This window comes from Hesperophylax consimilis, chromosome 5 (assembly GCF_061612785.1).
Source record: "Hesperophylax consimilis isolate HC1 chromosome 5, BYU_Hcon_1.0, whole genome shotgun sequence".
NCBI classification, from domain to species: Eukaryota; Metazoa; Arthropoda; class Insecta; order Trichoptera; family Limnephilidae; genus Hesperophylax; species Hesperophylax consimilis.
Window position 1 is genome coordinate 19,065,612 of NC_142840.1, and position 14,948 is coordinate 19,080,559.

The 14,948-nt window shown below is 37.3% G+C and overlaps 1 protein-coding gene across 1 annotated transcript in view; it reads right to left on the reverse strand.

Moving 5' to 3' along the window:
* Positions 1 to 14,948, reverse strand: part of LOC149423605 (phospholipid-transporting ATPase VD) — a 199,384-nt gene that overhangs the window by 12,386 nt on the left and 172,050 nt on the right. Inside the window, exons 4-7 of the mRNA XM_089631665.1 lie at positions 4,484 to 4,676; positions 3,915 to 4,068; positions 2,647 to 2,806; positions 487 to 1,979 (exon numbers count right to left, since the gene is read on the reverse strand). Coding sequence (XP_089487791.1) covers positions 487 to 1,979; positions 2,647 to 2,806; positions 3,915 to 4,068; positions 4,484 to 4,676 — 2,000 coding nt within the window. The remainder of the gene's footprint in view (positions 1 to 486; positions 1,980 to 2,646; positions 2,807 to 3,914; positions 4,069 to 4,483; positions 4,677 to 14,948) is intronic.

The window sequence follows — 14,948 nt, forward strand, 5'->3', positions numbered from 1 at the left end:
TTTTATGTCTACATAATGTATGATTATTATTGTTTTTTTTATGCTATCTATTCTTATTCTTTCTCTTTGTGTAATTATAATGTGGCTTATTGCTGGTATAAGTAAAATAAAACAATTAAAAATTTGTGAACTTGCTTGTAAATTAGAAAGTCAGTCTTTATCCATGGTAGATTACAATCATTTGTAACAAATAATATTGCAAAGAAAACACTAATTGAATACCTTTCGTTTTATGCTAATATTTTGGCTACATTTTAAACAGATGATGAAATCATTCAGAAGAAATGAATTGTGATGAATTAAAAACATGCTATTGACGAAGAGGTATTTAAACAAAGTTTGTATGAGTTTTCTTTGTATAAAACTCCACCAAAGCATGCATATTATGCAGGCTAATAAAAAAAGTAAATGATAAAAACTTAATTTACACTATGTAATGCTTTGGTAGACATTTTGATGTTGTTTGATTAGGCATGTTCAACTTACTTGATTGTGGATTCAGCTTGCGATTTACTTCTGGCCATTAATTTGAGCAACTCCACTTGAGGGGGGAACAGTTTGGCGGAATAGGCCACGTTGATGGCTGTTTCAGGCTTGTCTCCAGTCAGCACCCAGACCACAATTCCAGCCTCCAGCAGAGCCGCTATAGTCTGGGGCACTCCCTCCTGAAGGCGATCCTCAATCCCAGTAGCACCAAGGAGGATGAAATTGTTTTCTAATTTACCGTAGCAATCTCGCACCTTTCTTTCCCGGTTGTCTATGCTAAGTTCTGCATTTTTAAGATCTTCCGCCCACTCTTCAAACTCTTCTATGGTAAGGGTGCGCTTTGCAATCACTAGTGTACGCAGTCCTTGTCTTCCATACGAGTCCAGTTGTTGCTGTGTTCTCATAAGAGCAGCTCTTTCTACTGAACCTTCGGGCGAAGGTGCCAACACCTCCAGCAGGGCAGAATCTGCTCCTTTGCTGTATATCGTTACTTCCGAAGAGTTGGGCATTCTCACGACGATGGACATGCACTTTCTAGTTGAATCAAACGGTAGTACTGTCAAAACTGGGATGGAAACAAACTCCCTGTTCATGCTGATGATGACTTCGCGCGGAGTTCGCTTTTCTAGCCTGCAGCCGTACGCGCACGCAGCTTCTACTAAAGCCAGCTCGTCCGGACTCTCTGCCTCAAATATTGGCCTTGGAGATGCTGGCGGAAAATCTGATAAAACTGAAGAGTTCAGGGAATTTTTGCCATTCTCAGCATTCCTTTCCCGGTTGAACAAGGAAGGGATCTGGAGGAATCTAGGTCTATCAGGCGGGGAGTGTGGGATAGTGGGCAATGCAGAGGGGGTGCGCGGAGAGGGAAGAGCTGATGGGGGAGGAGAAGGAGTCACAGATCTGGACTCTGCCAATCTAGAATACTTTTCTGTGCTGAGAGGTGTTTGCTTATTTTTTATCTTGGTTCCATTGACTATAAACTTTGGCATGCGAGGATTGGGAGGGTTGGGTGGTGTCTCGACGACCCCACTGGCGTCCATATTGTCATGATGAGGGGTGTGACTAACTACTACTGTATTACACAAAGCTAGAACTAGGAGGAACTCCCGCACGCGTTGGGCGTGACTTCCTTCAGCCACGTGTTCAGAAGACAGTTCCTCTAGCAGCTGTGGGTTAGCAGTGATGGGTGTTGCTGGTTCAGAAGAATTGACGGGTGATCCCATCGGATGCTGTGTCCTCTCGGGAGAATAATGATTATAGTCCACTCCGTTGATTGCGCATCTCCGAAACACCATTTTGTTTTCTGTCAGTGTTCCAGTTTTGTCACTAAAGATGTATTCTATCTGCCCCAGCTCCTCCGTGATGTTGAGGGCTCGACATTCTATCCTCTTGTCAGTGGTAGGATCATACAGATCTACATTGTTGTGAATGTGATATATTTGAACTATTTTTGTCATCTCTATAGTCACATAGAGCGATAGTGGTATCATGACCTGAAAAAAATATAGAAAAAAGTAGTAATGTGTGCAATGAATCGGACATACTATTTCAATATAAGATTGTGTACATATTACAACAAAATAATAGGTGTTACAATAGAAATAGAATGAAAAGGTTTCAACCATTACTGAAGGCCCATCAATTTTATATTTAAATATTTAAGACAATATTAGTGATTTCTAAACGAAAATCTGAAACAGAAAAATCAGAAAAGGAAACGGTCACATCGAGTCCCAGATGTGACCGTTTCCTTTTCTGATTTTTCTGTTTCAGATTTTCGTTTAGAAATCACTAATATTGTCTTAAATATTTAAATATTACAATTTGAGGTTTTACTCAATAAAGTTATTCCGAAAAATAAATTTTATATTTATTTATTGTAAATCATCTCAATGTGACCGTTGTACACTATAAAGAAGAGTGAAAAAGTAAAAAATTTATATGGTGCAAAGTTAAATGTATGTAAAAGTAAAACAAGTATAAAAATTAAATATGTTAAAGTAAAATAAGCAGACATGTGAAAAAGTTAAATTAACTATGTAATGATGTGACATGTGTTAAATTTTTTTTTATTAAAAATTGGATTGGTTCGGGTTAGGTTAGGTTAGGTTATGTTAAGTTTACTAAGAATGTAAGGTTGGTCGTATATTGGGGGCCTACCTGCAGGATGATGATGAACGTCCAGAAGCTGAGCAGACCCTCGTAGGCGGGCTCCCAGGCGTAGGGGATGTAGGGGGGCAGGGGGCGCTGCGGGGAGGTGGGCAGACCGTATGTGGTACGAGGGCCCTGCTGGGTGGCGCTCACGGGGGCCGGGGCTTGTCTGAAAACACAACACAATTAATTGCGATTTGTACGGTACCGATTGACAATATGTTGAACCTTGCCTCAGAGCAAAGGCATTATCACTAGCGCAGACCCATAAAAAATAACGGGATATAATATAATTGTGGAATTTGTGAAGCTGAAAGTATTTATAAAAAAATATTTGCCTCAGGATCATTGCCTTTCAAAAGAAGAAATTAACCTTTCGAATGTTAGTAAACTAGAAAAATCTGTAAAAAATTTAAACAAAAGAAATACACATATCAAATAAAGAATTATTATTTTTTTTTTTTTTTTGCTAGAGCAATCCCGATGACTTACAAAACTCATTGCAGGACGGAACGAACTTACAATACATAGGTGAGAGTTAATAGGTACATTTTTACATTGGTATTTTAAATTATAAGTTTCACATACAAAACAGTACAGAAATAGAAAAAAGGGGGTTGATTAGAACAAACAAGAAGAAACAAAAAAGGAAACAAGACAGAGGACAGGGATCCACATAAGCACAGAGCCAAGGTAGGAATTTAGAAGAAGGTACTTACCCACTAGTACATTGATAAAAATAGATTATGGTCGATTACTAATACAAGCAAGAGAAATAATGAAATAAATTTGGTACCTGCTTTATCGCTTGTCTTATATGATTTATGCTTATCAGTTCCAATTTTGAAAACTGTTCATTTAACTTGAATAAATTTGCATATTTGGCAGGAATACACAATCACTTCACGAATGAACCCATGCATCGACAACCGAAATGAATGCGTAATAACACTAATAACAACGACCCATTGTTCTAACTTCCATATAGATCCTCAATCCTTGGAGAGTAATTAAGTCTCTTATAAAGATCACCGGTGTTTTGCGATGTCTCTTGATTCAAGAACATGGCACGAAACGGGACTCACTACAAATGACATCCTTCACATAACTATTCTCAGTTATTGTTGTTAATTGTTAAGTTTTAGGAACAGAACAGTTTGAAAAACGTCAGTACGTATACATACAGACATTTTCTTTTGTAAAACAGCAGTTATGTAGAATGAGCTGCTAATATTCCCCTTGTGGGTGTCTAATAAAAATAAATAAATTGAACGTACTTGTCGAGCCACAACTTGCAAGCCACAGCGCCGGCACAGCACATGACCAGCAGCATGAGCACGCACCAGATCACGTCGGTGTTCATCTGCCGCTCCAGTCGGGAGCGCTTGTAGCGCGGCCCGCCGTTGTTGAGCATCGCTTTGGTCTCGTGCCCTAAAACATTATTAACAAAATTAATTTATTTATCGACACAATAACAAAACGATGATTTTCAAAGATTGATTCGAGTCTATCCAAGAATTGCTGGATTAATGGTATCCATGCGTAGGCAGTCGTCTACGAAATACAAAAGTAAATATAAAAGTAAAATAAATAAGAGATGAAACTGGACGAATAAAGCGTCGTTGCATCATGCCACACAAGAATCGGCCTTCCCCGCACAGAGTTTTGGCGGCCGGGCGGAAGGAGCCGAAGAGTCACGAGACTGGCCGAACGTCGAGAGCGTCGTCCCGTCACGTTTGCTATGCAACACGCCAAAAGATGTTTAACATCAAAATAGAAAAAAAAAAAAATTAAAGAAAATTAAAAATAACAGTTGACGTGTATAGTGTAATGTTTGAGTACCAACCAGCATAGACCACGATGCCCTCCACATAGTCGGTGTTCTTGACGCGACACTCGCGCAGCAGCAAGTTGTCAGAGGAGAGTGGTACGCGCCCGCCCTTGGGGTGCACCACGGCCCCGTGGAACCGGTAGATCTTCGTTGAGGGCGCGTCCACCTCCACCAGGCTCACAAAGTTGCCCGCCGTGAATGTGGATTGCTAAAAAAACAACAATACATTATATTATGTTAAATCAAATGTTATCAACCGACGATCATCATAATCGGAAAGTGTAAGTACAATGTATGACGCGGAAGTGAATGGTAGAACAAGTCGGGGACGCCCATAGAAGACACCCTACGTCAAACTTGTTGTGAAATCAGATATGAGCGCATCAGCAGAATGCTGCCTGCTCATTACATAATAATAAATACTCAGGACTTGTGGAGTCACAAAAATAGAAGATTTTGTACGATACTATGAATGAATGAATGTGAATGAAGCAAGGATTGTGTGCATTGAGAAAACTTACTGATATAAAATAAAGCTAATTTACTAAAAATCTGGTCAAATTATTCGTATTCTTGTTGAAAATGGAACTGCAGACCTTTAACCGAATGAATTGACAGGTTTCCTAACAAACTATCAGTAAAAAACAGGAATGTGTTTTGGGGATGTCGGTACACGTGTTCATAAAAATTCGAATATTTTCGCATTTCGTCATTATATATATTAGGATAAACTCAGATGCATGAACACGTGTTCCAATATATTCTGAACGTACTAATAGTTTATTTATTTATTATTTTTATTTATTTATTTATTATTGGATAATTTGTATAGCGCCGCTTTTGTGAGATATCACCTCAGGGGCGCTTTACAGTTGATGCAGGTATTACAGAAAATATAAATATTACAAAAATAGAGTGAAGTTAAGTTAAGTAAAATGAAGTATAGGAACAGGTGACACGAAGATAGAAGATGGAGACTCTGCAGCCAGAATCCTAGGTGGTGAAGAAACTGGGCCAGCTGCTGCAGCGAAAGAGTCCACCGCGTCCACCAACAGTGCCAGCACGAGGTTCGTCATCCGTCCAGGTATGTGTCTGCTGCTAATAAGTTTGTTAGTTAATGGCCTGCCATCACGTTTTTAACCGGATTTCAATAAATCGACAATATTCATTATTCTCCGTGTGCCAAACATAGTTATGTGGCGGTCTATCCTCTGTATTCAACGCCTAACCCTGCGGGGAAACGACTAGTTAGTATGAAAATGGTTAGTCAGTGAGTTAGTATATCATCATATTACCAACAACCATCAAAATCACATAAATCTATTTATTACTGTAGTGCGGATAGTATAGGCATCACCTCTTTCTGTAAATTTATTCTTAATTTGTTATTCTCACGCATTTAAAAAGATAACAACGGTTATCACGGTGGCTATATAAATTAGCCAAATATTATAAGATACAGGACCCCAACGAGAGACAGCCTGGGTTCTCATTGCCTCGCAAAACCTGATCCGCCATCAATAGGTTAAGGTGCTCTCATAGCCGCTGTGCCCACATGATGCACAGATGGAGTCTTAAATAGTCGGCGATGTATGAATGTGGTGCGGTGCAGACCACCGAACATGTGGTCAACGAATGCCCGCTCTATTCATTCCCCGGCGGGATTGATGAGGTTCACATGGCGACGCCTGAGGCCCTAGAATGGCTCGCAGACCTAGGTGTCCCCCTTTGACCCCCCACCATACGAAAGAAGAAGAAGACGGTGTAAGATATCTAAGATATATCAGTTATTTTCATTAAGGTGTTTTTATGTTTTTCTGTTTATTTGTGTTTTTTTCTGTATGTGACATGAATTTTATGTGGAAACTTCACTGGTTAATGCAACATGTAAAACGTAATTATTTATAAGTATAAAACTGTTTGTTTCACCAATAAACTAAAATTTAAAAAAAAAAAAAAATCACGGAGGTCTTGCAGGACTGAATACTGTAAAAAACGCCAGATATTGACAGTGATTTTTTTACATAAGTACTTGTAATTATACATAATTGCGTCGATTCGGCGACTGAGTAAGATGAATTAAAAAAAAACCTTAAACATTAAGGAATAAATCCTTAGGCGCGTGTCATTTTGAAGATAAGTTTATTTCATGTCGAATTTCACACGGAAACCTTTAAGCCACGCCACAACAAGTCACGAGAGTACGTAGGTTAAATTACCAAACATTCGATTAATTCATCACCGGCCGCAAAGCCCACGTGGAGCTCGCACGTGACACGTGACGACCTGCTCAATGATTACACCGACCCGCAGGTCAACGGAAACCTTAACCCGACCTGGATTCCACTGCGATTTATAGTCGCGCGATTGTTCAGTCGCACAAATAAAACGCATTGTTACAGGGGGGCACAACATGCGACCAAACAACTCGAACTAGATTTTTGGTCGCCGCGAATACAAATCGCAAGCCTGTGGAAATTAGAAACTGACTCCAATAGGCATGCGTGAAAAGCAGTACCTTCCAATCACTGCAATTACATATTATGCCGTCTATTTAGCGTAAAATGAACAGGAAATTGTTCAGGAGAGCTTTTTACGTGATTCCTTGGGGGCCGCTAGGTGTATACAAACGAGCGAGAACGGAAGACAACTTTGGATGTAATACCTACAATCTACATAGAATAGCTTGTTTAATACGTGACGAGTGATGAGTTTGTGGAAGCAATCATACGTTGTTATAATAGATTATCTATAGTTGGCAGTAGGATAAAGCATTTGAAAAAAATATTGAATAAAAATTGGGGTGATTTTTATTAAAAACACAGATCATCCAAATAGTATTATTATTTGTACTGCATAAGAAAAAGACGCAAAAAATCTATTAGAAATTCGCAGGGTTCTGCTTATTTTTGTCAAACGGGCGTAAGGGTGTTAACCAAGGAAAATCAAGAAAATCATCGAGTCATTCATTCGGAAATTTGTGGCAAGAAAGTTGAGGCAATTGCAGAAACGTACAAAAAAGATTTCACGAAGACTGATTGAATTTTCATTAGGAGGTTTTCATTACTCACTCGGTCGCGTGACATTTTGGAACCAGGGACACATAATAAAAAAATAAAAATTACTAGATAGATAACTTATGTGGTAAATAAGTACAACAGTACAGGCTATATACTAGATAGATAACTTATGTGGTAAATAAGTACAACAGTACAGGCTATATACTAGATAGATAACTTATGTGGTAAATAAGTACAACAGTACAGGCTATAGGCACGCGGCCCGGGAATGAAAACGCATAATTCTCCTGGTGAATAAAAGATGCAATCGTGATTGGCTACCGAATGTGGGTTTATCTAAATTCAATATACAGACACGCGATGGAAATGGGAAGCGTGGGGTCAAATTACATTCGTACGTACAACTAAAATTCGTACGTATACATTCGTACGTAAAACTGCACTAAATGACAACTGTCAAAGAGAGATTTTTTTCTGATTTTTTTTTTATTTTATTAATTAATTTGTTATTTTTTTTATTAATTTTCGGGAAAAATTTGTAAGAAAGGAATATGAATTCAAAAATTTATACAAATCAAAAGATTACATAAAAGTAACGAAAAATTTAAATGACAAAACATTTATCAATATATTTATAGCCATGGAGAGAGGTTGTAGATATAAATCAAATCATAATAGAAATATAAACAATAGAGACATAACTTATGGTGAGGAAAAGCTATTATTATTTACCTTTATAACACTGTATAATATGTATAAATTGTAAAAAACATACAAATATTAAATAAATAAAAAAAAAATAAAAAATAAAAAAAATAACATTATTCACAAACCATCAGAGAAATTTTATTTTTTATACCTCTTGTATTTGGTAACTTCGCAACTGAAAATATCCACCTTGGATAATACGCTATTGTAATTATTGCATAGTCTGTTCAGGCAAGAATTCTGCTTAGAGTTCGTTTTGCATTGATCCACCTTGAACAGGACAGAAGAGCGTGTTAAACTTTTTTGTTTACATAAAAGTATGACTAGAGGGAAAAAGTAATTATTTCTCCTAATGCGACATTTTACATGTCTAAATATATTTTTATGTTTATTGATTCAGTTATAAGTGGCATTGAGGACTGCTCACCGGCTTAGGCTGATCACAGCTGATCAGTCATTGTTTAATAGTGTTTGGCTAGCGCCACACTTGACGGAAATTCCGTCGCGTAACTTCCGCGACGGAACGCCAATACATGTAATTGCATATACATTACAAATAGCGGGCACACTACGCGGAAGATCGGTCGTTCCGTCGCGGACGATCGGTCGCTCCGTGGCGGACCGCCGACACTCGCGTCTGTTCCGTCCTCCGCGCACCGATCTTCCGTCGGCGGAAGATCGGCAAAGTCGCATTCCAAGTATTTGTATGCATCGCGCCACATTCGGCGGATAAGACGCGGTGACGACGAACGCACAGGATGTTCGACACTGAAAGATTTATTATCGAAGTGCAAAATAGAGTTTGCCTTTGGGAGAGATATAGCCGTTCTAAGTTTTGTATTTTGCTTGGTAATATATTCCTTCGTTAAATTCAGCAATACATCAAATGATTTTATGGACATTCGATAATATTCCAATGCTTTATCTGGATAATGTCTTAGTTGCATATACAAGGTATGAAATTTCCCAATTTCTAGTAGAAGAGTATTTATGGGATGAACCCAATATTTACGCTTTCTTTTTCTTTCTTCTTCTAATGCCTCATAAATAGCTATCACTTCTATCGGATCCATTACGACCACGCTGTATAAGCGTTGGCAGTCGACTGATAATTATCAGCCAACTCCAATCCGCCACTGAATATTCAGTGTGGCTGCAACGTATGGTAACGGATTGACTCCAGCGGAAGATCCGCGACGGAATTTCCGTCAAGTGTGGCGCTGGCCTTATGCTACGTATACATCTACGAGCCGAACTGCCGAACTGAGCCTCAACTTATGGGAAAGAAACGAAGCAACCGCAAATGGCGCGAAACGCCGCTTGCAGTTGATTCGTTCCTTTCCCGTAATTCGTGGTAGGCTAGCGCCACACTTGACGGAAATTCCGTCGCGTAACTTCCGTGACGGAACGCCAATACATGTAATTGCATATAAATTACAAATAGCGGGCACACTACGCGGAAGATCGGTCGTTCCGTCGCGGACGATCGGTCGCTCCGTGGCGGACCGCCGACACTCGCGTCTGTTCCGTCCTCCGCGCACCGATCTTCCGTCGGCGGAAGATCGGCAAAGTCGCATTCCAAGTATTTGTATGCATCGCGCCACATTCGGCGGATAACACACGGCGACGACGAACGCACAGGATGTTTGACACTGAAAGATTTATTATCGAAGTGCAAAATAGAGTTTGCCTTTGGGAGAGATATAGCCGTTCTAAGTTTTGTATTTTGCTTGGTAATATAGTCCTTCGTTAAATTCAGCAATACATCAAATGATTGTATGGACATTCGATAATATTCGAATACTTTATCTGGATAATTTCTTAGTTGCATATACAAGGTGTGAAATTGCCCAATTTCTAGTCGAAGAGTATTTATGGGATGAACCCAATATTTACGCTTTCTTTTTCTTTCTTCTTCTAATGCCTCATAAATAGCTATCACTTCTATCGGATCCATTACGACAACGCTGTATAAGCGTTGGCAGTCGACTGATAATCCGCCACTGAATATTCAGTGTGGCTGCAACGTATGGTAACGGATTGACTCCAGCGGAAGATCCGCGACGGAATTTCCGTCAAGTGTGGCGCTAGCCGTACGGTTCGCGTTTCGGTTCGCAAATGTATACGTACCCTAACATAAACCTAACCGACATCGTGACGCTTGAGATTTTTTCATATGCACAATTTCAAAATAAAAGACATAGATGTCTATATTCGAGCGAGAATCGAAGACAATTTTGAATGTAAAACTGTACCAAATACCTGTACTGTAAAACTGTGACCGGATAAATCATCAAAATGATAATTCATCACATCTTTAAAAAGGATCATCATGGAAAGTGATGAAACAAAACTTTATTAACTGGGTTAAGTAGGTTAGGTTAAATTTTTTTTCAACGTTTTTAATGACTTTATATCACTTTTTAAAGGTGTGTTATATAGTCACTGTTTTGAGTTAGCATGGAACCGTACCAAATATCTACACAGGATAGCATTACCAATTTTAAATATTAAACTGTATCAAATACCTACACAGGATAGCTTTACAATAAAATAAAACATGATTGAAATGTAATATTTATGTGAAAGTAAAACTGTGCTCCGTGCCTAGTAAAAATTGATTTGTAGTTTAGGACTAATTTACATTGTAAATTAACAGGAAAACATATACTTTTTGATAAATATTTCGAATAGATGTAGGGATAGATTGAAACTAACGTACTGAACCCGAAATGTTGTTTGGGACAGTTTTACACTAAATACATGAATTAGTACATGCATACAAGATACAAATAACGCTATAATACATAGTAGAGGGGGAACTCATTGCGGTTTATTAACCAACAGTTATATAAATCAATTTATTTGTACGTTTAAATTGTAACCGTTATTTCCACCTCCGTTAATGAACAAGACGTTATGAACGCATAATTCTAATTTCGAAAAAATGAAAAAGCGTGAAGTTTGCACTACACGAGAAAATTAAGTGGACGGTTTCGATTTCCAATATTTTCATTATTTATATAACACTAGCTGTACCCCGCCACAAAATCCAAATTTGGACTCGATTTACTCGGAGCCGAGCGCTCGAATAAAAAAAAACTTAACCACAAAATTTACTCCAAATGTAATGCAGATTCACCAATTTTCCTCTTGTAGGTACTACGAGTTTCAGGGCACCATGTATACAAAGTTTTTTTTTCATACACGGATGTTGTAAGGCTAGCATTACACTTGTAAGTTTTTTCGTAAATTTACGACTTCTAGCCAATGGGCATCTTGCATTTTGAAAATCCAATAAGTGTAATGCTAGCCTAAAGAAATCCAAGCACATAAGGGGAATGACTGCGCGGCCCTTTTCATATAAACCTTAAATTTGGATTTGAGTGACATTTTGAAACAACTTTTGGCTGACAAATATTCTTCAATTTAGTTTCATCAAACTTAGCATAAAACAAAATGCGGTATAAAACAATTATATTATTTACACAATAAAAATAATGTAATTTTACACGTGGATCCATTTACCATACATGCATAATTTATCATTCATCCGGTCCGGTAAAGTAATAATTACCATGATATGTTAAGAGGTTAAAGGTCGGCTAGAGCTGACTAGTATTTACAGATATCTTCGTGAATACATTATTTTAATTAAACCAACACCACACAACGTTGTCTTGGCACCAGAGATGTGCAATATTTCAAATAAATCCATTTCAAATGGAAATGCAAAATGGGCATTTTCCATTTTGCATTTTAAATGCTTTTCTAAAATCCATTTTGGATTTTAAATGCTTCTCTCAATGCATTTTCAATTTTAAATGCTTTTTTGCAACATTCTTCCTTACATTTGTCAAGTTGCTCCCTCGTAGGAACCCTGGCAATTAAGTGATACCATTACAAAAAATACTGATTAAAATACTGAACATGGGGCCATGACACTATAATATAAAATGTTAGATAGCAGTTTCTTTGTTTTTACGTTGGCAACATTAGTTCCGAGCAAATTTTTTGTGGTTTCATAATCTGTAGTCGTGGTGTTTTTGGATTTACCATCATGTAATATGTTTGGTCTACATTGATGTCCATTATTAAATGACAAAATTGTTTAAAAATTCTATGATTATTTTAATTTTTTGACCGGAGAAACCATTTTGCATTTTCAATGCATTTTGAAAATAGGTATTTTGCATTTTGCATTTGAAATGCTTTTCTAAAAACCATTTTGCATTTTCAAATGGAAAAGTTTTGACCCATTTCCATTTTACATTTCAAATGGTTTTGGGTACCCATTTTGCACATCTCTGATTGGCACATACTTTGTTATAAACATTCGAAAAAGGGAAAAAGATAACTGAAGATGATTTGAAACAAAGATTTGTAAGTACGAATGATAAATGGAGCGCTAATATGAAAAAAACCGAAAAAAAAATTTACTATAATACATCTGTTTTAAAATGTCCTAAAACTTAAAAAAATATGACTGTCATCCGATTTCAGATAAATGCGTATATGTCCGCGTGTGTGTACGTGATTGCCACCAAAATTTGATAGAATTCATTGTCATCGACAACGAGTCTATCTGTCGACTTTCGGAATCTATCGGGAAGTGGGTTAATATCCGTTTTCCCAAATTCAGAAAGACAAAAGTGAAATTCAAATAGATATATTTAAAAATTAAGCTTGTTGTGACGTCACGAGACTCCTTGTGACGTCACGGGAGTTTTAGCGGGCATTGAAAAATTAAAACTTTGAAAATTATTTTAACTATAAAAACTAACTGTAAAAATAAAAATGCTGGTGTTTAAGTTAGAATGTCCTTTTTAATACGACAGAAGTAGATCGGAGTTCCTTATTCTTACATATAATATAATGAAATTATGTCGTCGTTCTTAAAATGATTGGTGATGTAATGGTCATCATGGCCAACAGTTCAATTCTCCATATATATTTTGTATTATTTTTTTATTAGGTTTCTAATATCCCGTGATTTTTCACAGATCTGTGCTAATAATAAATTAAAGGAAATCATCCAGACAAAATAACCTCCCATTCAGACATTCAAACAAAGTGGTTTCAGCGCCAATATAAGGTATTCACCAATATTTCATATCATATTATATTCACCATTCACGCTTCTAAAAGTAGATATCGCACTGGTTTATTGATTTGATTTTCTTTTGATATATGCCGCAGCAAAGGCATTTGAGATATGACAAACCTTATCTGAAAAATAATAATATAGCTGCGACAAACGTTGTTATGATCGGCTTCCTCCGCAATTATCAGCGAGACATTGCGGAGTTTTTGTCCTGATCTAATAATAAATAATGTTAAGCTGAAATATAATAATGAATCATATACAGGAGCAAATACTCCACAAATGTCCTCATAATGGTATCCCATAGTCATGTCAGATTTCAGATTCGAGTATTGAAGCAAATTGAAGAAAGATATTGGCTCCAATAATCTCCAATCCGATGGATCAATAGCGACAAAGAAAAGCTAAATCGAAGTTTTGTTAACTAGCTGACGTGTACCCGGCGTTGGTCGGGGTTATGAATGGTTTAAATAAAGTTTTGTTAACTAGCTGACGTGTACCCGGCGTTGGTCGGGGTTATGAATGGTTTAAATAAAGTTTTGTTAACTAGCTGACGTGTACCCGGCGTTGGTCGGGGTTATGAATGGTTTAAATAAAGTTTTGTTAACTAGCTGACGTGTACCCGGCGTTGGTCGGGGTTATGAATGGTTTAAATAAAGTTTTGTTAACTAGCTGACGTGTACCCGGCGTTGGTCGGGGTTATGAATGGTTTAAATAAAGTTTTGTTAACTAGCTGACGTGTACCCGGCGTTGGTCGGGGTTATGAATGGTTTAAATAAAGTTTTGTTAACTAGCTGACGTGTACCCGGCGTTGGTCGGGGTTATGAATGGGTTTAAATAAAGTTTTGAGCTTGTGAATTCCAGTGTACCTGAAAACTGGGTCTATTTTTAAGGTGGAGATAATATGATTCTAAAGAATTGAAAAGTTTACTTTTTATAAGTTTTGTTTCACTTGATTGTGCCACGCCTTCCTCTGGCATGTCCGACTTCCACCATTCACTACTATTATATCACATTGGTACAACTAAAAAAACTAAATTATATCTCATTCCAGTGGAGATATGACGCATTTTGTTATGTTTTTGCGATGTGTCTTTCTCGGACGTCCCCGAATTTTTCTACCATTGACTGTATATCACATTGTTACTATTAAAAAACTGCATTATTCGACTCCGTATCTCATTCTAGTGTAGAGATAATGCGAAGTCTTCCTCGGGCGTCCTCGACTTCTTATACCATTCAAACCTAAATAAACACTCCTGGTAATAATAAGAACAAACTTTGAAATTTGCAGCGAAATCTGTCAAGTAGTTTTTGAGTCTATAGTGACAAACAAACAAACATTTTTATTTATATAGATTATATTGGTAATTTATTGCTTTTCTTTATACAATAATTATTTGCTAATATATATTCAAAATATGAGCACAGATTTTTTGACAAATACATGATTATTACTTGAACCCAAAATACCCCCTCCTTCCCGGATCAGTTTATTTCAAAGCATTATGTTAAGATGGGATTAATGACGAGAATAATATGAACGACAGAGAGAGGAAAGCATCAGGAAAAATTGTGTTGACAAAAATGTAGCGGTCGAATTGATAAAGGAGAATAAATAACATTGGAGTAAATTTACGATGCTCCT